Source organism: Dreissena polymorpha, chromosome 7 (assembly GCF_020536995.1).
Source record: "Dreissena polymorpha isolate Duluth1 chromosome 7, UMN_Dpol_1.0, whole genome shotgun sequence".
Classification (NCBI taxonomy): Eukaryota; Metazoa; Mollusca; class Bivalvia; order Myida; family Dreissenidae; genus Dreissena; species Dreissena polymorpha.
The window spans coordinates 45,415,702-45,436,798 of NC_068361.1; the positions used below are offsets into that span (position 1 = coordinate 45,415,702).

General features: G+C 36.7%; 2 protein-coding genes across 5 annotated transcripts in view; one reads left to right on the plus strand and one right to left on the minus strand.

Annotated features, from left to right (window-relative positions):
- Positions 1 to 2,774, minus strand: part of LOC127839226 (uncharacterized) — an 8,424-nt gene extending 5,650 nt beyond the window's left edge. Inside the window, exon 1 of the mRNA XM_052367510.1 lies at positions 932 to 2,774. Within this exon, the coding sequence (XP_052223470.1) occupies positions 932 to 2,693 (1,762 nt within the window). The 5' untranslated portion in view covers positions 2,694 to 2,774. The remainder of the gene's footprint in view (positions 1 to 931) is intronic.
- Positions 2,775 to 4,797: 2,023 nt separating this feature from the next.
- The window catches only part of LOC127840063 (uncharacterized), a 110,817-nt gene continuing 94,517 nt past the window's right edge, over positions 4,798 to 21,097 (plus strand). For 3 of the 4 annotated variants that reach the window (XR_008030380.1, XM_052368450.1, XM_052368452.1), the window contains exons 1-4: positions 4,798 to 4,832; positions 16,562 to 17,312; positions 18,871 to 18,895; positions 19,461 to 19,531. Coding sequence is in view for 3 of the 4 variants with exons in the window: in XM_052368450.1 (XP_052224410.1) it covers positions 16,674 to 17,312; positions 18,871 to 18,895; positions 19,461 to 19,531 (735 nt within the window). In the remaining variant the exon portion in view is untranslated. The remainder of the gene's footprint in view (positions 4,833 to 16,561; positions 17,313 to 18,870; positions 18,896 to 19,460; positions 19,532 to 21,097) is intronic. The other variant, XM_052368451.1, reaches the window with a different exon arrangement.

Below are 21,097 nucleotides of genomic sequence, written 5' to 3' on the forward strand. Positions count from 1 at the left end.
CGATTGCATCGAAAGCCAAAGGCTTATATAAACGCTTTCGAGTCCGTTTCCTGGGCCTAGAACCAGTACTTGGTGTCTTTGGGGGAGATCTAAAGAACGCTCCCACGGTGGGGATCAAACCCATGACCTCCTTGTCGCTAGGCGGACACCATATCCATTACACCACGCTTTTAGAGAAATGTATGTTCATTAACAAATGTTTTTTTTAATCACCCTTGTTGCTGATTCTACTGTATATCGCCAAATATTTAACGTTTATAATGAAAATATCATGTCTTATAATATAATTTCTTAAATTATAAAACATATTTTATCCCACTTTTACAGCGAATTCGGTTGCATAAAGCCCCGTTGATTAAATATCATCTATAACCAACGGCAGGAAATAACGTCAATATTTCGACGAAATGACGTCATAAATCCAGCGAAATTATCCAGTCGAACTAATTTTGTTTAAACAAAAAGGTTTACAAAATAAAAAGGGGGATAAATAGAATAATAGGTTAGTGTTGATTATAGATCAAGTTTATCATGCTCGGTACGAAAACGAAAAAGCACTCGCCAAGGCTCGTTTTTGTTTGTTTTCTAAGCCCCGCATGATGAACCTGATCTATCAACACAAACCTATTATTCTCTATAAAAAAAATTTTTTATACTGATCCCCCAGGATTGAATATCATCGTTTATTGACCGATGAACATCGATTAGATCCATCGATTAGTATTATATGAATAACGGGCATTTTCATTTCACGACATCATATGGCTATGCACGACGTTATATATAAAAGTCTTAGTTTGATTTCGATACTTTGACGGTGCTGTAATGTTTTTGTCAGTGTTCCTATTTACAATCATCTTTGATTAAGTAGAAATTAAAATTTGACTGTTAACGAAAAGTTTATTGTTAATTTCCTTTTGACATTTCTTACCTCGCCCGGATTCTTTCTTCTTTGGGGTTTGCTCCTGTGTAGCAGACTGATCTTCCGTCGTCGGATCGCTTTCGACTCCGTGCAAAAGTTCCTTAACATAACTTTCGTCTGCCGGAAGTTCATCAGTCTGTTTCTGGTTGTTGCACGCAAGAGGCACTTCCGAATTTCTTAGATCGAGTTCCGCTTTTGAAACTTTTGGCATCAGAATGGTGTGTTCCGTGTGAACAAACATGTTCTCTTTTTGGAGAGTCACCCTTCTACTATCCACGTGGTGACCGCCATTTTTCACGGATTCTTCCATCATGCGCGCTGTTTTCCTCTTCCGGTAGTCGAAGAAGGCGGTCCTGAACTCGTGGAACATCTGTTGTTCCTTGGTGTCCATGAACTGCTTGAAGCTTCCGTAACGGGCTCGATGGATGAGATATATTTCGTTATAGAGCTTGTTCTTTAATATGAACAGTTTATCCATCGCGAGCGCTTCCGTTTCGCTCGCTCCCAACAACGCGTTCGTTTGGCGTTTGACAAGCACAAAAAGGTTCAATTTCTTTAAGAAGATGACAATGATTCGGCCGTCCGGCGGGGAGACGCGCTGTTGATAGTGTCGTATGAACTTACGGCATTTCGTTAGCACGGCAGACGGCGGCGCCATCTCCATGTATTCGAACATCTGGTCAGTCTCCACTTTCTTATCTATTTTCCAGTCTTTCTCGAATGCGTCGTCGGTCAAATCTGAACCCACAAAGCCGCCTAACTCATAATCAAACTCGCTGTCTCCTATATTAGGCACTTTCCGCGCTAAATCTATATTCCTTTCTTCAAGAGACTTGAATTCAGACTTTTCTGATTTATTCGTTTGTACATTCGTTAACGGGTCTCGCAACTGATCTGAAGCATCTGGGGTTCTTGATTTTGGCCGTTGTTTAAAGGGGTTTGTGTCCTTATATTTTTCTTGATCGTCCAGACTTTTGTTAAGGTTTTTTGTTTCTTCTTTCGTTAATGTTCGTGCATCTTTTGGACCCATTTCTGGTTTCGAGGCGGAATTACTTGTCATCAGTTCGTTGGTTTGTACATCGTGCAATTTCCACTTTTCCAAAGTATTGATTATTTCCTCTACTGTGGTCGAACGTATCTCTTCTTGAAATATAGGCTCTTTGGTATCTGTATATTTAAGTTCAGTTTTGCACTTGTTCTTCCGATCTGCTCGATTCATGTTTGGACTACCGGGTTTTCCGTGAATCTCCTCCGTTCTGTAATGCATACAACCCTCAACGTCTTCGAGGCTTAGCACGGATGGTGAATCGCCAGCCCCGTCATCATTTCGGAGCCGCGGTTTCTTTGGGGAGGATTCTCCATCATCTGAAGCGGCCATACGAAACCCCTCGCATTTTTTAAGACACGCATTAGCTGCTTCGGCGGGCGGCTGTAGTGTCTGTTTATTTGTGCGAAGACTACTATTCCTCAGAAGTGCTCGTTGCATGTTGTTCGCTACTTCAATATCGGTGTCTTCTTCTTGTTTTGATTCTTTATCGCTTCCTTCAGAATCAGGTGAATGCGGAGTTATAGAACAACATGCAAAAATACATCGTCTCATCCCTAGTAGATTGAAGCAGAAGTGTGTGATTATTCCAATACCTCGCCCTAACGCAAAAATAATAGTATACAATAGTCTACTTATCGAGGAGTTAGCAACATTGTCAGCTTCGTGGTTTTCTGCTCCGGTTGGAAGTTCTTCTGCTAACACATTATACTTTAAATCGCTCATAACAATTATAAAACTTCGTCATGTTTTTCTGTTCAAATATGCGCGTTGTTTGTTGTCAACGTGAACGTAATAGTCATAAGTAGACGTCCGCTTACGTCAGTATGTATGCAAGATTTTAGCGCGTCATTTGACGCTCTACATTAAATCGTTTGTTTCAATCATAAATGTCGGTATAAGAATAATTTAATATAGACTAAATTCGAATATAATAGCGTGGTCTAGTCATATGCTTTTCTCAAAGAATATTGTTGATACTTAATACTACTCATACTTCTGCCGATGCTTCAACTACTGCTGCCACTACTACTTCTTAACTATTGAACAGTTTGGTCGTTGTTCTATATTACACAAATTTATTAGAAGTTCACATAGTTTTATACACGTTTTTAATAGAAATGTATAAATTGTAAGTGTGGCGATGTTTAATTCTCAAAGTATTCTCAAAATGAAAACAAAAGTAAGTGACACTTATCTTTTTTGGTGCTGAACGTACGTTTCGCAGTATATAACCGCTACGTCTATTTTCACGTTTCGCCAAGTAATAACTGTGTTTGTTGAACGATCAACATACTAAGAAAACACATCGCTGCACTATAGCACAGACCTGATCCCAACCAGGGGCCCGTCTTATCAAAGATCGTACGACATTCTCACCTTACGATGCAATTTTCGAAGCGCCATAAATACGTAACCGTCACATTTATAATTACTTTTGTTGAACATTTCCATTCATTTTCAAAGAAGCTGTCAAATATCCTTTATATTTGAAACATACAAATCATATCACTTACATTTTAAAATTACAAAATTCAATCGTAAGTTAACATTGTCGTACGGTCTTTTATAAAACGGACCCCAGATCAATGAAAATCATCCTTTAATAACACAACTCACAATGTTTATGCATTTTGATTTATGGACATTGTAAACTATGATGTGTTTTTTTTTCAAATTACAAAAAAAAGTAAAATGAAAGTACGAGCGCCATATGTTCGAGTCCCGATTGTCGGGATTCTTATGTAACGTTCATTTTGACTGGAATGCGCGACCGCGGCGGCTTAAAAAGATTATATGGACGAGGGGAGTGGTGATCCGGGAGGGGCATCATACTGCTTGGTGCTCTTTTTGGATTTCGCGCCCCTTGATGACTGCGCTGTAGCAATTGTAACGTGGCATTTTCATGAATATTAATCTTCGGCCAGAACGAAACCACCGGAAGACCATTTCTTTACTATGTTGGTCAGTTCGTCATTACTTTGCTTGTTTATTTGCCTCGCCCTATGCCAGAAAATAAGCTAACAGATTGTGGCAATACAATTATTATAAGTATCATTTCAGAAAACGAGGTAATCGTTTGTTCCAATATTTTCAGTATTTTTTCAAAACATGAATTCGCGTATTGTGACAATGTATTGTCAGTACTATTTCAGACAATGAGATAACGGATTGTGGCACTATTGTTAGTACTGTTTCAGAAAATGAGGTAACGGATTGTGACAATAGTGTCAGTACTATTTCTGAAATTAGATAACGGATTGTAGCAATATTGTCAGTACTGTTTCAGAAAATGAGGTTACGGATTGTTGCAATATTTTCACTACTGTTTCAGAAAATGAGGTAACGGGATTGTAGCAATATTGTCAGTACTGTTTCAGAAAATGAGGTAACGGATTGTTGCAATATTGTCAGTACTATTTCAGAAAATGATGTAACGCATTGAGGCAGTATTGTCAGTACTATTTCAGAAGAAGAGGTAACGGATTGTGGTAATTTTGTCGCTACTTTTTCAAGACATGAGGCAGCGGATTGTTGCAATAATATAAGTAATATTTGTGTTAAACCATTCAGTTTCTATTTCATGAGCTCTGTGTATTGGTCAATCGTATCGGTCACCAATTTTCAACTTCTTTTTTTTTTAAACCAAACAACTGCCTGTGAACAAAAAATAATTAGTACGCAAATAAAGGTACATAAAAATCTCAAAGTTAAGTTGATGTTCCATGCTCTCCCATGCATGCCATAATTATAATGAAACCATCGCGCAAGGGAATATTGCCTAAAAGGTGCGGTACGAGTTCCAAAATCTGCTAGATATTACGACTAATGAAAATACCAGTAACCTGTTGTTGAAAAAGTATGGTACGCATTTTAGGATTTCGCTTCCTTTTTGTTGTATTATTTGGGTCTTTTAAATTGATAAGCTGAAGATTTATTTCCTTAAAACTGCAAAAATTATACAGCACAGTTTATTTCTTTAAAATACCAAGTCAAACAATTCGTGCAAGGCGCCACATGTGTATATTTCGGACTCTTAGTTTCGGACAATATAGTTCTTGGGTTTTTATTTTGTTTAATTTTAAGACTAATTTTAAACAATGTCTGGGATTTTTAACCAGGGTTTTTGAAGAAAAAAAAATGGTATTAGATTGGCGAATGTCTGCGGGCGGGCTGTCAGGTTGAACAAGCTTGTCCGGGCCATAACTCTGTCGTTCATGGTCAGATTTTAAAATCATTTGGCACATTTGTTCACCATCATTAGACGGTGTGTTGCGCGAAAGAATTACGTCGATAACTCCAAGGTCAAGGTCACAATTTGAGTTTGAAGGTCAAAAATGGCCATTAATGAGCTTGTCAGGGGCTACTCCTATAAATATGAGGTCGATTTACATCGACCTCATATCGTTTAAAGTTATTTTGCAATAGCATCGTTCCGACATGAATTCATGTCGGAAGCTTGAACGGCATCAAATTCATATAACAGCACAGAATAAGCATGCAATAAATTATTAAACATAAAGTATTAACATTATTTTACTAATTGCATTAGAAGAATGTTTATACAAACTTACAAGTAATGATAGTCCAGACCTTAAAACACTACCACTGTTCAAATTCCATATTGTTGCCATATAGCAAGGTGTAAATTGAAAGTTGCATAATGTTACCTCATTGGTCGGTTATAAATACATTGTTTCTCTATATATAGTATTCGATTTAGACGAAAATAATAATTTACGTGGAATGTCATATTAGTTTTCCATTAAAACTTTGATCTTGCCGTGTGTTTATGGACGATATTAATTATGTTATACTTATTTTTGTATTTCATTAAGAATTAGAATGTGTAGCCCTTTTTTTTAACTGTTTTTAGCAAACGATTCGCGGCTTAAGTTAAGATACGGAAAATAGTTAAAGCGACACTTTCATTTAAAGGTTTAATGTGAACAATATTAAATAAAACCTTTTTGGGTATTAATATATTTTATTGACATGTTAAATTCGATACTTGAAAAGGTGTATAGTCTTTAAAAAGATGTCGCTGATATTGTTAATTTCAATAACTGTTAATATTCTCAATGTTGTATAAGAAATTGAATAGTTTCACTGAGTTGTATTACTGCCTAAAATTCGATATCGTAAAATGCGAAACGGTTAAGAATAAGGTCTGAATAAGTTTAAGTATTCAGATCCGAATATCAGCAGCTGTGCCAGCTGGGAAGCCAGGGGTTTTTCTGCACTGTCTGTGCCTCCGGACAACGGAGGCATTCCCAAAGCAAACGGACCCGTTCCCAATCGAATTTTGATAACATATTTCCCAATTCCAAAAAAAAAAAATCTTTCAAAATCGTAAAAAGTAAACATAATTTATATCGAAAGAGTGACTTCCCTTCATCCGCGACGTAATTAAGCCTTTAGCGACTCAGATTTTAGCAGGTGTATTTGCCGGATGCATCTGCCAACAGCGATAAGGTTCGAACTGTTCCGCATTATAACAAGTATATAGAGCCGCACAATACACATTCTAGTCCAAATCTGTAGACGCTTATTTTCAATCATGGCTTCGCACACTAGTAAATATTACAGTAAAAAAAAACACGAAAAATAGACACTAAAGGATGTGTAACGATATCGATGTCTTCGAAACGCTTAGAATTTTCCGAAATTACTGCCGCGAGTAGCCCTGAACAGACAGGCTCGGACGATAGGCAGCAAAATGTAACAGCAACAGAAGTAATGCCAGGGCCGTCAATCACAAAATCGGCAACTGAATGATCAGAGCCTTGTAAGAAAGTTGTAGCTCGATCTTTAATACATTAAAGTATGAAATGAAATACCCATGGCTCTATTTTAGCTCGGCCAAAAAATGTTGCTGGAACTTGTGTTTGGGCAGTGTTTGTTTTGCATGTGTTTATATAAAGAAAATTGTTAAACCACAGACTAATGGCATGATTAATTCTTTTTTTTTCCCAAAATGAGGCGTTTCACGAAACAAAAATTCCCAAAATGGGCAATTTTGTCGATAAAAATTCCCAATTTGGTCAGACTCCTTTTCCCAAAGTAGGCAGAAAAACCCCTGGAAGCCCCGTTTTGGCTTTAACAACCGCAAGCGAAACAACATACTTTTTTAAGCTTTGCACTTAGACTCCATGATCACAGAAATAACATTTAAATCCCCAAACCAAGATAATATTTGCATTTAGAGTAAGGAGTATGCACAAGAGTTAAATTGGTTGATAGAACGAGAAAGGGTTAATTATCTAAAGCAGGGCTATAGATAACAAGCGTATGTGCGTTATTACGCAATTAAAATAACCAGAAACGTAATTAAATTCAAAATCAAGCGTACAAAAACGCAAATATAAATTTAATAACGTAATTCCCGTAAAAAACCTTGCGTCACGAAACGCAATTCTTACAAACACCGGGCGTATTTTTTAAGACTGGTTATTTCCCATACAAAAATGTACCGGATAGTTTATATGCTGTCCTATGAAGAAAAGAAGGCAGTCTTTCCAGCGGTTATCAACCTTTGGGGTAAATTACTGTTCGTACTTATTCGTAGACCCGTCCGATTTCTACTTTCATTTTCTTAAAATATCAAAATGGCCACTCGTGGCCGTAGAAAGAGAATCGTCACACAAACAAACATCTAAGACAGGTATTTACGCCAGAATATTGGGGAAACCGAAAGCTTCTGTGCTGCTTTGCTGAACGATCTGTTGAAAGATGTGATCATTTCTCCCGAGAATTTAGTTCGCCCGTTATTATCGGAGATTTTGAATGAGGTTGTTAAACCCAAAAAAAACACGTTATGGGTAGTGTAAGTGAAAAAACTTTTAAAAAGTGGTGAAACAAACACCCGTGGCTGGTGATTGATATGGAAAGTGGAGTTATAAATGTACATTATGCACAAACATGAAAAGTAAATTAAAACTAACTAATGTTGCTATATTTATTTTTCACATGCACATGATAATATAGTAATCTTAGTAGATTTTTATTATATTATATATGTCATTCCCTAAATTACCCAATTGAGTTTTAAAAAAAACGGGGGTGAAAAAACCCAATTAAGCTCAACAGAAGGGGGTTAAATTTTTTGCTAAAATCTATTGAATTTACAAAAACCCTATTGTTGTCAAAACAGGGGGTGAAAAACCCAATTACCCAAAAAATTATCTATAGCCCTGATCTAAAGGATTTAAGTATAGTGTATGTCCATTAATACAGTGTCGGAGACTTTTTTCGCTTTTAATGAACTATTCGATTATCAGTATTATGTTTCGATGATTATTATGTCTCACTCATAATGAGGCTCCATTGGTCATTGTCGGCTCGGGTACTACTTACGTGTACCCCGGGTACTCTTAAGTATACTTACATGTTCCCGGGTACGGTAAATATACTTAATCGTACCCGGTCGATATTAGACTGTACCCGAGATGTATTCCCGCCTAAAATCCTATGTCCTAAAACGTGCTACCGATTATCTTAAACAAACTTCTCTTTAAAAAAAAACTGCGTCAACATGCTTTGTGAGTATGAGTTTCGATAATATAGAGGCCATTTTACAGAAAATTGACATAAATGTGAATATATTTAATTTAAAAAAATAGCCGACAACAACCGATTAAGCTTTAAATTTCCCGGGTACGTTTTAGTATATTTACTGTACCCGGGGTACATGTAAGTAAACTTAAGAGTACCCGGGGTACATTTAAGTTGTACCCGAGCCGACAATGACCAATCGAGCCATAATGAGCTTCTCCACCTTTATTCATGATTTAAATTTTGTTCATGTACGTTTATGTATGTTTTGTTTACTTGTGAGTGTGTGTGTGTGTGAGCATAGGGCTGGTGCGTATTTCTGCATTTTTGTTTTCTTTTTGTTGATTTCTTATGAAAATATGTTGTTCTCGTGGGCCTCATATGGCATATTAGATCGAAATAAACACCTACCATATATTCTTTAAAAAAATGTTTTATTAAAGGGGCCTTTTCACAGATTTTTGGCGTGTTTTAAAGTTTGTCATAAAATGCTTTATATTGATAAATATAAACATTGGATCTAAAAAGCTCCAGTAAACAATCAAGAATAAAATTTAAAAAAAGGGAAAAAAAGTAGCCCGCATCAGGGCTCGAACCAGTGACCCCCGGAGTCCTGGAGTAAAAACCAATTAGACCGCTCGGCCATCCTGCCAAGTATGTATAAGCGACCTGTTTTAAACTTTATATAAGCAATCTTCGTAGTTTCACAAAATTAAACAACTAAAACAGAATTCTCCAAATTATTCAATCGTTTCGCGTTGCAACGCTTTATAATTTTCAGGTTTTTAAATCGCCAAAAGATGCTTATAATGGCTATATTAGACCATGGTAAATGTTCAGTATTACTGTTTCCTCACAAAAATCATAACTCAAACGAAAATTTGCGAATCTGAAACAACTTTTTTCAATTTTGTCAATTTACCAAAACGTGAAGAGATCCCTTGAAGTATTATTCCGCGTTTGATGCAAACACATTTTTATTAAAGAATACATTTCATAACGTTGCGCAACAATTAATGATGCATACAACTGGTAGTTTTAACACACACATATAGGTTTCATTTAATTAAAGAGTACAGAAAGCTAAAAAGTGATGTGGTTTGTTGTACAACAACAATTGGTTATGTGTAACCTATTCAAAAAATAATTTCGTTCAAGATAATTCAATGTAATTCTATAAACGACAAACACACTTCGTGTGTTGTGTATGTTTATTTTTAAAATGTACAAAAGTGGTTTAAAAGCACAATTTTTACACATTTAAGAGGTAATCGCTCACATTTATGTCTAATTAATGAAATTTTTTATGCATTAGCAAAGATTTAACGAGAAAAACTGAAGTTTAAGTTGAAATCAATTTGCTATAGGAAAACGACGTTAGGCGATTACGTCTAATTATTTGGACTAGTCAGGGGCATAACTTCGTCGTTTATTGTCAGATTTTAAAATAATTTGGCTCATTTGTTCACCATCATTAGACAGTGTGTCGCGCGAAAGAATTACGTCGATATATCCAAGGTCAAGGTCACAATTTGAGTTTGATGGTCAAAAATGGCAATAAATGAGATTGTCCAGGCCATAACTTTGTCGTTCATTGTCAGATTTTAAAATGATTTTGCACATTTGTTCACCATCATTAGACAGTGTGTCGCGCGAAAGAATTACGTCGATATATCCAAGGTCAAGGTCACAATTTGAGTTTGAATGTCGAAAATGGCCATAAATGAGCTTGTCTGGGCCATTACTATGTCATTCATTGTGACATTTTAAAATCATTTGGCACATTTGTTCACCATTATTGGACGGTGTGTCGCACGAAAGAATTACATCAATATCTCCAAGGTCAAGGTCGCCACAACTAAAAATAGATTGATTTTGAAACAACTATGTAACTATGAACAATCAGTAACAATGCACATTTTGATTTTGAGTTGTCTCTCTTTACCAGACTTTTTTATGCCCCCCTTCGAAGAAGAGGGGGTATATTGTTTTGCACATGTCGTGGGTCCGTCCGTCGGTCCGTCCACCCAGTGTTTTTTTTATGGCAATTTTGGGGCCGATATTCGGCCCTATTCCCCTTTAAAAAGAGTATATATTTTTCCCCCATTTTGTAGAAAAAATCCCCTCCAAAAGTAAAAAAAAAAAAAAAAAAAATTTTTTTTTTCTTTTTTTTGTGTGAAATAACTGTCTTATGATAAATATACAGGGCTCAACATTTATGGTTGTCCTATTGCCCCTGGAAAGTAAAAGTTGGGTCTGGGCAAGTTATTTTATAATCTAGTTGTCCGCCTGGAAAAGTGCAAAAAAGAACAAAGAGCATTTAATTTAGACTTTAATTGCTGTAATCATTTTGTTAAATGTTCAAAAATAAAAAGGTTTTGTGGTGTATCATTTTGGTTTATCAAACAATATGAGGTTTACAGTTGATGTGAAATTTCATGTTTGGGCAAGTTGCTTTATGTTCTGTGCAAGTAGATTTTGGAAGTACAACATGTACTGGCCCAGTAGGGCAAGTTGGTTTTTCGGTTAATGTTGAGCTCTGATATATCTCAAATTTATTTCATAAACAACTAATAAAGTATATATATAATTAATATGATTTTGAATTATTATAAAGAGTTATATTAAGTTAGTTTTTTCCAAATCAGTTAATTTAACATGAATTGCATTTTTTTTCCCAAAATGGCTAGGGAAAGGCCTGATGTACATGTATCTAGGTATATTGTGTCAATATTTGTTGATAAAAACTTTCCAAGTTGGTCCATTTTATTGATAAAAAAGGCTCACATTTTCCATTTTATTGATTTAAAAAATTCCAATTAGAGTCAAAACGGCAAGGAAAACAAAGACTGTGCATGAAGGCTGAACTGTCTGAAACTACATGTAATGTTGAAAAAATCATTGGTATATATTTAAGAAATAGGACAAAGACTTTCAGCTGTGAATATTACATTCATGCATACATGTTTATTCATATAATAAATATCATTACATATAAAAGAGTAAATTTTTAATTTTCCCCTTTTCCTAAAAAACGACGCGTTTTTCCCCTTTGGACGGGCCCCGCCACCATTCCCCTATAGGCGAAAAAAAACACTGCCACCAGATGGTTTCCGGATGATAACTCAAGAACGCTTAGGCCTAGGATCATGAAACTAAATAGGTACATTGATCATGACTGGCAGATGACCTCTAATGATTTTCAGGTCACTAGGTCAAAGGTCAAGGTCACAGTGACTTGAAATAGTAAAATGGTTTCCGGATGATAACTCAAGAACGCTTAGGCCTAGGATCATGAAACTTCATAGGTACATTGATCATGACTGGCAGATGACCCCTGTTGATTTTCAGGTCTTTAGGTCAAAGGTCAAGGTCACAGTGACTTAAAACAGTAAAATGGTTTCCAGATGATAACTCAACAATGCGTACGCCTAGGATCATGAAACTTCATAGGTACATAGATCATGACTGGCAGATGACCCCTATTGACTTTTAGGTCACTAGGTCAAAGGCCAAGGTCACAGTGACTTGAAACAGTAAAATGGTTTCCAGATGATAACTCAAGAATGCTTAAACCTAGGATCATGAAACTTCATAGGAACATTGATCATGACTGGCAGATGACCCCTTTTGATTTTCAGGTCACTAGGTCAAAGGTCAAGGTCACAAAGACCTGAAATTATAAAAATGGTTTCCGGATGATAACTCAAGAACGCTTAGGCCTAGGATCATGAAACTTCATAGGTACATTGATCATGACTGGCAGATGACCCCTATTGATTTTTAGGTCACTAGGTCAAAGGTCAAGGTAACAGTGACTCGAAGCAGTAAAATGGTTTCCGGATAATAACTCAAGGATGCTTACGCCTAGGATCATGAAACTTCATAGGTACATGTACATTGATCAAGACTGGCAGATGACCAGTATCAATTTTCAGGTCACCAGTCGTCGAAATTCGCACTAGTCCGACAGCAAAAAACTAGTATTTTTTCTTTCGGGCTTGTAGGAAATCCACTATTACAAGCAAGACGTGCTTGTACAATTCATTAAACAGACAACGAGTTCCACTTTCAATTTCAATATTTGTAAACAAAGTTTTGAGCCGCTTAAATCAACAGCCGCTTATGTTTTAACACACTGCACACATGTGCTGGGCTATCAGCCGATACTTGGATTACTGCGCATAAAGCGCATGGTTTTGTGGTTCCCGGATAACTATTATGTAAAATTAATGTTTTGCGTTGCGTTCGGGACACAGAGTGTAATGGCCGAACAGTTGTCATTCAAGTACTTCGTTGAGGAATGCGAATCTGAGGTAACTGTGATTGACGCATTTGTCAACTGGCTTTTTGTATAATAACCTGGCACTTCATTGCTTATATATTTTTGGTGGTTCAGGTTTGCTCTCTCTTTCACATGGATATATGGGATACATTTCTGCTAATTTTTTACCTTAACTTTATGTATTTATTTATAATTGTGATTTGATTGAAATCCGTGTGTGAAATTAATTTCTTCTTATTTCAGGATCCGGAAGAGGCTGGCTCAGATGAAGAGGAAGCTGACTTGGATGAGGATGAAATTAATAAGAGATTTGTATTGTATTCTAAAGATTGAATAAATGAATGCTTCTTTGGATGTTTTATGTTATGTTTATCTGCATTTTTAACAAAAATGTTTGGGCTAGTAAAATCTGACTCGGGCTTGTTCAAATTCCCATAGTACTAGCCCGACTTGCTTGTAGATTTAAATCTGAATTTCAATGACTGGGTCACTAGGTCAAAGTTCAAGGTCACAGTGACTCGAAACAGTAAAATAGTTTCTGGATGATAACTAAAGAATAATTAAGCCTAGGATTGTGAAACTTCATAGGTACATTGATCATGACTGGCAGATGACCCCTATTGATTTTCAGGTCACTAGGTCAAAGGTCAAGGTCACAGTGACAAAAAACGTATTCACTCAATGGATTCCACTACAACTGACAGCCCATATGGGGGGCATGCATGTTTTACAAACAGCCCTTGTTTTCTAATTGAAATCAAGGTCAATTTTACACAAGGGAGTTAACAATACACATTTTGAATTGTCTCCCTTTATCAGACTTATTTCAACTGAAAACCTGGTTTTGTGACAATTTTGTCCCTTGTTCACTAATGGATAGCGTAAAACATTGCACGTATGTTCTGAAGGTCCTGTTTTCATTCCCGCTTTAACAGCTGAATGGATCTAGAGCAAACTATTACTACAGAATGAATTTATACTTCTTGAAGGTCCTCTTGAATGCTTTTAGTTTGTTTGAGTACATATGTACAGCTCAAAGTTGTTCCTGATAATAACTTTTATTAATGTTAAATAAGTATGTATCACATATGTCTATAAAATCGAGTTCAATCAACCTAATACAGTAATACATACACAATACCTGTTACCATCGACATCAATTTGCGTGTCATTTGTTGATAAATCCTAGAAACAAAAACTGGAATAAAACGGTGTGGCTATAAAAGCTAGGCAGTATAAGTTCATACACTTAACCCTGCTACACCCCCCTCCATTTGTGAAAATCTTCTACGAATTTCCTACTGCCACAACATCTTTGGGACATCTGACACACATGGTGGTTTTTTTACGTTGGACGCCAAGGTAACCAGTGTTTTTTTTCACCATTTTGGGAATGGGGCCGGGTCCATTATCAATTTTGGGAAAATTCGCTGCATTTTGACTAAAATTGGGAAATTAGTGTTGTTGTTGTTTTGCTAACAAATGCTTCAAAATTGAGGATACAAGTGTGTCCAGTATAATATTTACTAAGGTTGATCTTATATGGATTGGAGATGAACAAAATATATTTAAAAAAAATTAGCTCTCATTTGGGGAAAATATATCCTTTTTTCGATTGGGAATGGGTCCGGTTACCGAACCCAATTTTGAATGAAAAAAAAACACTGGTAACCAAGCTTGAAGAATCCAGGACCACAATGGGAATTGAACCCAGGACCTCCCAGTTCCAAATCAGGCAGAAACAGTCACTCAACTGCGTCACTTTAAAAAGCTTTATCATATAGCAAGGCAGTACCGTGAATTTTTTGCTAAGAAATACCGCCGATTTCGGCTGCTTCCCAATCGCAAAAATCAACGTTTTTTCCCAAAAAAGCCAAATTTCCAAATTTTTTAAGAAAGACGTCTCTTATGGCTTATGATTTCTTAACTCTAGATCTCAACTTTTTTTTAAACATCCGGCAAAATATAGAACTTTAATTTATTCCTTTTTGTTGATAAATACTTCCCAAATTTGCCAAAGTAGATTCAATCTATTTTGCAGAGGTTCTGAATATAGTGGATTTATTATGATAGTTAACAATTGGTTGATTAGACACAAGATCTAGCTTAGGGAGGATTCCAGAGATATTCGATAGCCTACCGGGTATTTACAAATTAAGAATAGTACACGACGTCCATTTGCAAAGTTACACACTTTAATGAACTGTGAGGTCTTTGAAACTTTTGATAAATATCATTTTTATGCGAGCACACCATTATCACGCAAGTTGTTTTAATTTTAGCAGTGGTAACAGTGTGATTTATGTATTGTCCGTTTGTGTTTATTTATTTAGAAAAATAGTTTACGCTGCTACTATCACCGATTAAAGTGGCTTAGTGCTGACTGCAAATTACATGAAAAAAGCCGTTATCAGTTGCAAATCCCAGATATCAGGAGGGTCCATAGCTGGGAGTTGAATTATTGCAACTAAATTAATTTATTGTTTACGTTATTTTTAAGGATGTTGTTTTGACTGCACAAAAAAATACTGGAATAAACACCCCATATCTGTAATTTGCATATCAGTGTTGGTTCTGGACCAGGGCTTTTCATCAGGAAATTGGGAAGAGGCCCAAGCCTTTCAAATTGGTAATTATATGCGCGATAAGCCGATAACTGCTCCTTTTGGGAAGACCGTGTTTTAAAAAGTTTTAGATTCAGGGTCTTTTTTTTGTGCAGAAGTATTAAAAGACACATTGTGGTGCATTCTTAATCATAATAGAGCTCATTGCTTTCAATTTGGGAGAAGCCCAATATGTATAAGTACAAAAAAAAAAAAAAGAATAATTTTTTTTTTTACACTTTGGGAAATTTCTTTATCAATTTTGGGAAAAAATGACTTTATTTTTAATTGGGAAGGGGTCGAATATACTATCCAGGGTACGTTACTTCCACCGGTTATATAAGGGTGAAAAGCCCTGTGGACTGTGCCCTGCCGTGCAGGATTTTGATACAAATGAACAGTTGCAACAGTGGGCCATTGAACACATAACAAACAAAAGCGTTCTATTCAGATTTTCTTGTTGTGTTCAAAGCCATTTGCTCTGCAGTCCTAAATTTCACATTGTTTGCAAGTACCCTTAAAAGAGATGTGATATTTCTCCTATTATGTTTTAAATTTCAAGCAGTTTTTTAAAATTTTGGACTATTTAATGTCACAGTGACAGATTTTCTGACTTGGGGTTTGGCCTGACCTTTTTATGGAGGATTTTTTAAATAGATAATTTCCCAATTTAAGTAAACAATTACGTGATTTTTCCCCATCAAAAGAGCCCCGGTCACATTCCCAAAATTGTGAAAAAACACTCTTTAACTACTGGGTGGAAATTAAATAAACTTACTCAGTTGAATGCCCTTAATGTGTAGATGATCATACAGAAAGGAGTTTGTTTTCACTATTGAGAATGGGTTAGGTACCTATCTGTTTTCACTATTGAGAATCGGTTAGGTACCACTATTGAGAATGGGTTAGGTACCAATCTATCTGAAACTTGTTACTTGCAATTCTTTTAGATGAAAGTAAAGCTCTTCAATCTCATTTTAGAAGAGACGATTTAATTTTATGTTTAATTTTATATTGTATTATGATTGTGGTAAGCTATGGATATAAGAGATGTTTATGTTTTAGAATTTGGAAAATATAATCTTTCTTTGGTTTGCAAACGAAAGCTTGGATCAGACCATTTTAAAGAGAAAATTACTTTGTTTTTTCAGTGAACTATTATGGAGCTGTCAGCTATATCAAGTTGCACACAAAATTTAAGTAGGCAGTATTCTTTTACACAAAATCCTTTCATTGGGGCCAACATTCAACAATAACACAAATATGAATCCGAATCACTTCATGCAGCGTCAAATGGTGCCCAGCCAGCCGGTGATGCCACAGAATCCATTGAACTATCCGGGAGGAAATACAGCTGGCCTAATAGGAAATCCGGGTTTTCCTGGAGTTGCACCCGGAATGGTATCACACCCTGGATCCAATCCGTTTAGTGTCCAACACAGCGGCTTCGGAGGCTTAGGGCTTGCTCCTGGATCGCTGTTTTTCAGTAACTCTTCCGGACAGGTCAGACCACAGTTTCAGCCGGGACAAGAACACAAAAACCTGCAGCAAAATATCACAGGAGTAAGTTCACTCGGTCCCTTGTTGCCTCAATCAGCTTTGTATCAGCCGACGCCATTGGCTGTTTCTAATAAGCCGAAAAGCATATTGAAAAACTCTGGTTCGAGCGATGCCCAAATGACTACGTCCGTTGCCTCTCAACCGAAGAGTATTTTGAAGAATTTGCCTGCTAGTACTGCTGCTGGATATTGGTCAACACAATCCACTGGTAAAGTGACCAATACAGCGGCTGCTGGACGCTCCATCCCGACGCTTGTGTCCGCGCAGAGGATGGACACCAAAAGAAAAGTGGAGCCATCTGTACCTGTCAAGGACTCCCAGAAAAAACAGAAACTCGATCAAGTATGTTACCTTAAAACTAATAACAAAAAAAGTATTGTGTTGACTCTTGGATTTTAAGTAAATAAGAATTTTTACTCTTCAGTTTTAAATTAATGATTTGTGAGATTCAAAATTAAAATTAAAGAGAAATCAACAAAATCTGCTCAAACCTCAAAAATGGAAGTCAGGAAGTCATGTGTGTGGTTTGAAGTTTTTGAATCCAAGCGTAGACATGATTATCATATATTAAAGACAGTGCTCTCGCTGGGTCACCCTTTTTTTTGGCCACTGTTAACAAATTTGAGCCATTTACTCACCATTCTTAAATTATAGTCTTCAATGCTATATACAACCCGTAATGCTCTTATTCTTTGTTTTATTATTTAAAACAGATATTACACTACTCTTTACTTTAATGACCAGTTTTAATCGGTGGTCATGATACAATAAACATAGACTGTAACATGTAAATGGGGCAACTAATGGCTGATACTTTTCTATTGGCCAGCCATTCTCCACATCAAATTGATTTAAATCACCACTTGTTTTTTTTTCAAATTGAAAGATTTTATTGCCACTTTTCTAAAACTTCGGCATTTGGTGACAATTGCTAATGGAAGCTTTCCATTTCCAGATTTCAATTTGGAAATCAGATTGAACCAAGGCCCTTGTTATGTTTTACAGGGCATAAATTAAAGACAGTTTTTGAGTATATTACTCCAAAAGCACTTTTTCAACCTCTGCATCAACAAGGGTCAGAGCTTTGGTTTTTTTTTTTTGCAACATTATATATAGCTGGTCTATACAAAGTGTATTTAAGTTATGTCTCTGATGTAAGAACTGGCCACACCCCATGTGTCCCAGTTTTAATATAGATTTTAATAAGCAAATTAAAGGTTCTTCTCTAAAGGGACAATACTCACAGGTGTAATATTTGGTGTGCACATGTAACATAAGACAGTGGCACTCTACTAAGTTTGTTCAAATTTCTGCATTCGGGTTCAAAACTTGCCATACCCTTGTGCTTTTGTGAAATGTTTTACATAGACATATAAATAAGACATTTTCAAATTTTGCCACTGTTTTCAAACAAAAGTAGCCCCAAACCAGGTGCCTTGAGTATTATACAACTGACTTGCAGTATCTCAGGTGAGCATTTGAGGATCCTCGGGTTCCTCTTGTTTGAACCCTTTACCACTTAGATACGTATTTTACCACTTAGATACGTATTTTGACGCAGTTGTAGTCCCACAAAAAGTTATAACATTAAAGACCTTTCTTACTAGATTCAAGTGTTTAAGGCTGAATCTCCAACCCTTAGGTACAATGTACTGATGAGCAGCAAACAGCATAAAACCTGAGCAGACTACAGGTTACTCACAGGCTGTTCTGGTTTTATGCTGTTTTTACATAGTCATTTTCACTTTGCTTCTGATGGGGAAAGGGTTAAATCAGTTAAATAGTAATATACAAGATATGAATTTCCACCTAGATTTATACTTATTTTTCACAACCAAAAAACAACAATAATTTCATTCATGTATAATGTTGTTTAAATTGCGGTTGTATTATTTTTCAGGGATACACTCTCAAGGGTCAAGCAGGTAAGTTGCAGCACTGCTGTTTTAAAAATGTTAAATGTTCATATCCATATTTATTTTTAGAATCACACTGTCTGTTTACACGACATTTTGCCAGATTGTTTGAAAGCCTTTATTGGCCTTGGCCCTTTTAGTTGTGAAGGAAAAAGCGAGTTGTCACCTTTAATGGTGAAAAACTTAACTAAAAATTGTGAAACATTGTGTATTTGAAGTAAATAATATATGTTTTTTTTTATATAAGTAAAAATATACCTATTCATGCAGGTATGATTTTGAAGCTAGTTGTTTATTAAAATTTAATTTTAGCAAATAATGAATAGATTTGAATGGCTACTTGTAAAGTAAGTCTATTGTAAGATAAGACAAGCTCTTTACAGTGTGTGTGTTGTCTCCTAAAATTGGGAAATTAATGTTGAGGCTTATTAAAACAAGAACATAATTTTGTTGTGTAACCTTCGTTGGGAATTGTTAGGTCTCATTGGAGAGAAATATATACTTTTTAGGATTGGGATTGGGATCCTGAAACATAAACACACTGGTTTATCTGTCTATGTGTTGTATGTTACAGATGAGGAGGAGGACCCAGAATATGTTCAGGCCCAGATCTTTATAGGGAACATACCTGCAGACACAGACAGGGTAGGCTTGTATGGACTAGTGTTTTTTATGTTCAGGCCCAGGTCTTTATAGGGAACATACCTGCAGACACAGACAGGTAGGCTTGTGTGGATTAGTGTTTTTTATGTTCAGGCCCAGGTCTTTATAGCGAACATACCTGCTGACACAGACAGGCTAGGCTTGTATGGACTAGTGTTTTTAGCTCACCTGAGCACAACGTGCTCATGGAGAGCTTTTGTGATCGCTTTTTTACTGTCGTCGGTTGTGCGTTGTGCGGCGTCAACATTTGCCTTGTTAACTCTCTAGAGGCCACATTTATTGTCCAATCTTCATGAAATTTGGTCAGAACATTGGTTTCAATGATATCTTGGCTCTGTTCGAAAATGGTTACGTTTGCTTAAAAACATGGCTGCCAGGGGGGCGGGGCATTTTTATCCCCACGCTTTTGAAAAAAAGGTGGGGATATTGTGGTTATCTCCGCCGTCCGTCCGTCCGTCCGTCTGTCCGTCCGTCCGTCCGTCCTGGCCACTATCTCCTCCTACACTAAAAGCACTAGAACCTTGAAACTTACACACATGGTAGCTATGAGCATATGTGCGACCCTGCACTATTTGGAATTTTGATCTGACCCCTGGGTCAAAAGTTATAGCAGTTGGGGTGGGGCCGCGTCAGAAATTATCACTCATTTTTTTAGGTTATTTTACATTTACTTCTTTATTTCTACACCGATTCACTTCAAATTGATACTGGACCTCTCTTATGACAATACGGTCAATCTCAACCATGCATGGCCCCATTCCCAACCCTGGGGCGCCCCGCCCACATAGGCCACACCCACCAAAAATTTCCATTTACTATAATTTTTCATTTCTACACGGATTCACTTCAAATTGATACTGAACTTTTGTTATGACATTAGGGTCAATCTCAACTATGCATGGCCCCAATCCCAACCCTGGGGCGCCCGCCCACATAGGCCACACCCAGCAAAAAATTCCATTTACTATAATTTTTTCATTTCTACACGGATTCACTTCAAATTGATACTGAACTTCTCTTATGACATTAGGGTCAATCTCAACTATGCATGGCCCCATAACCAACCCTGGGGCCCCGCCCACATAGACCACACCCACCAAAAATTGCCTTTACTATAATTTCTTCATTTCTACACCGATTCACTTCAAATTGATATTGAACTTCTCTTATGACAATACAGTCAATCTCAACTATGCATGGCCCCATTACCAACCCTGGGGCGCCCCGCCCACATAGACCACACCCACCCAAAATTGCCTTTTACTATAATTTCTTCATTTCTACACCGATTCACTTCAAATTGATACTGAACCTCTCTTATGACAATACGGTCAATCTCAACTATGCATGGCCCCATAACCGACCCTGGGGCCCCGCCCACATAGACCACACCCGCCCAAAATTGCCTTTTACTATCATTTCTTCATTTCTACACCGATTCACTTCAAATTGATACTGAACTTCTCTTATGACAATACGGTCAATCTCAACTATGCATGGCACAATTACCAACCCTGGGGCGCCCTACCCACATATGTCACACCCACC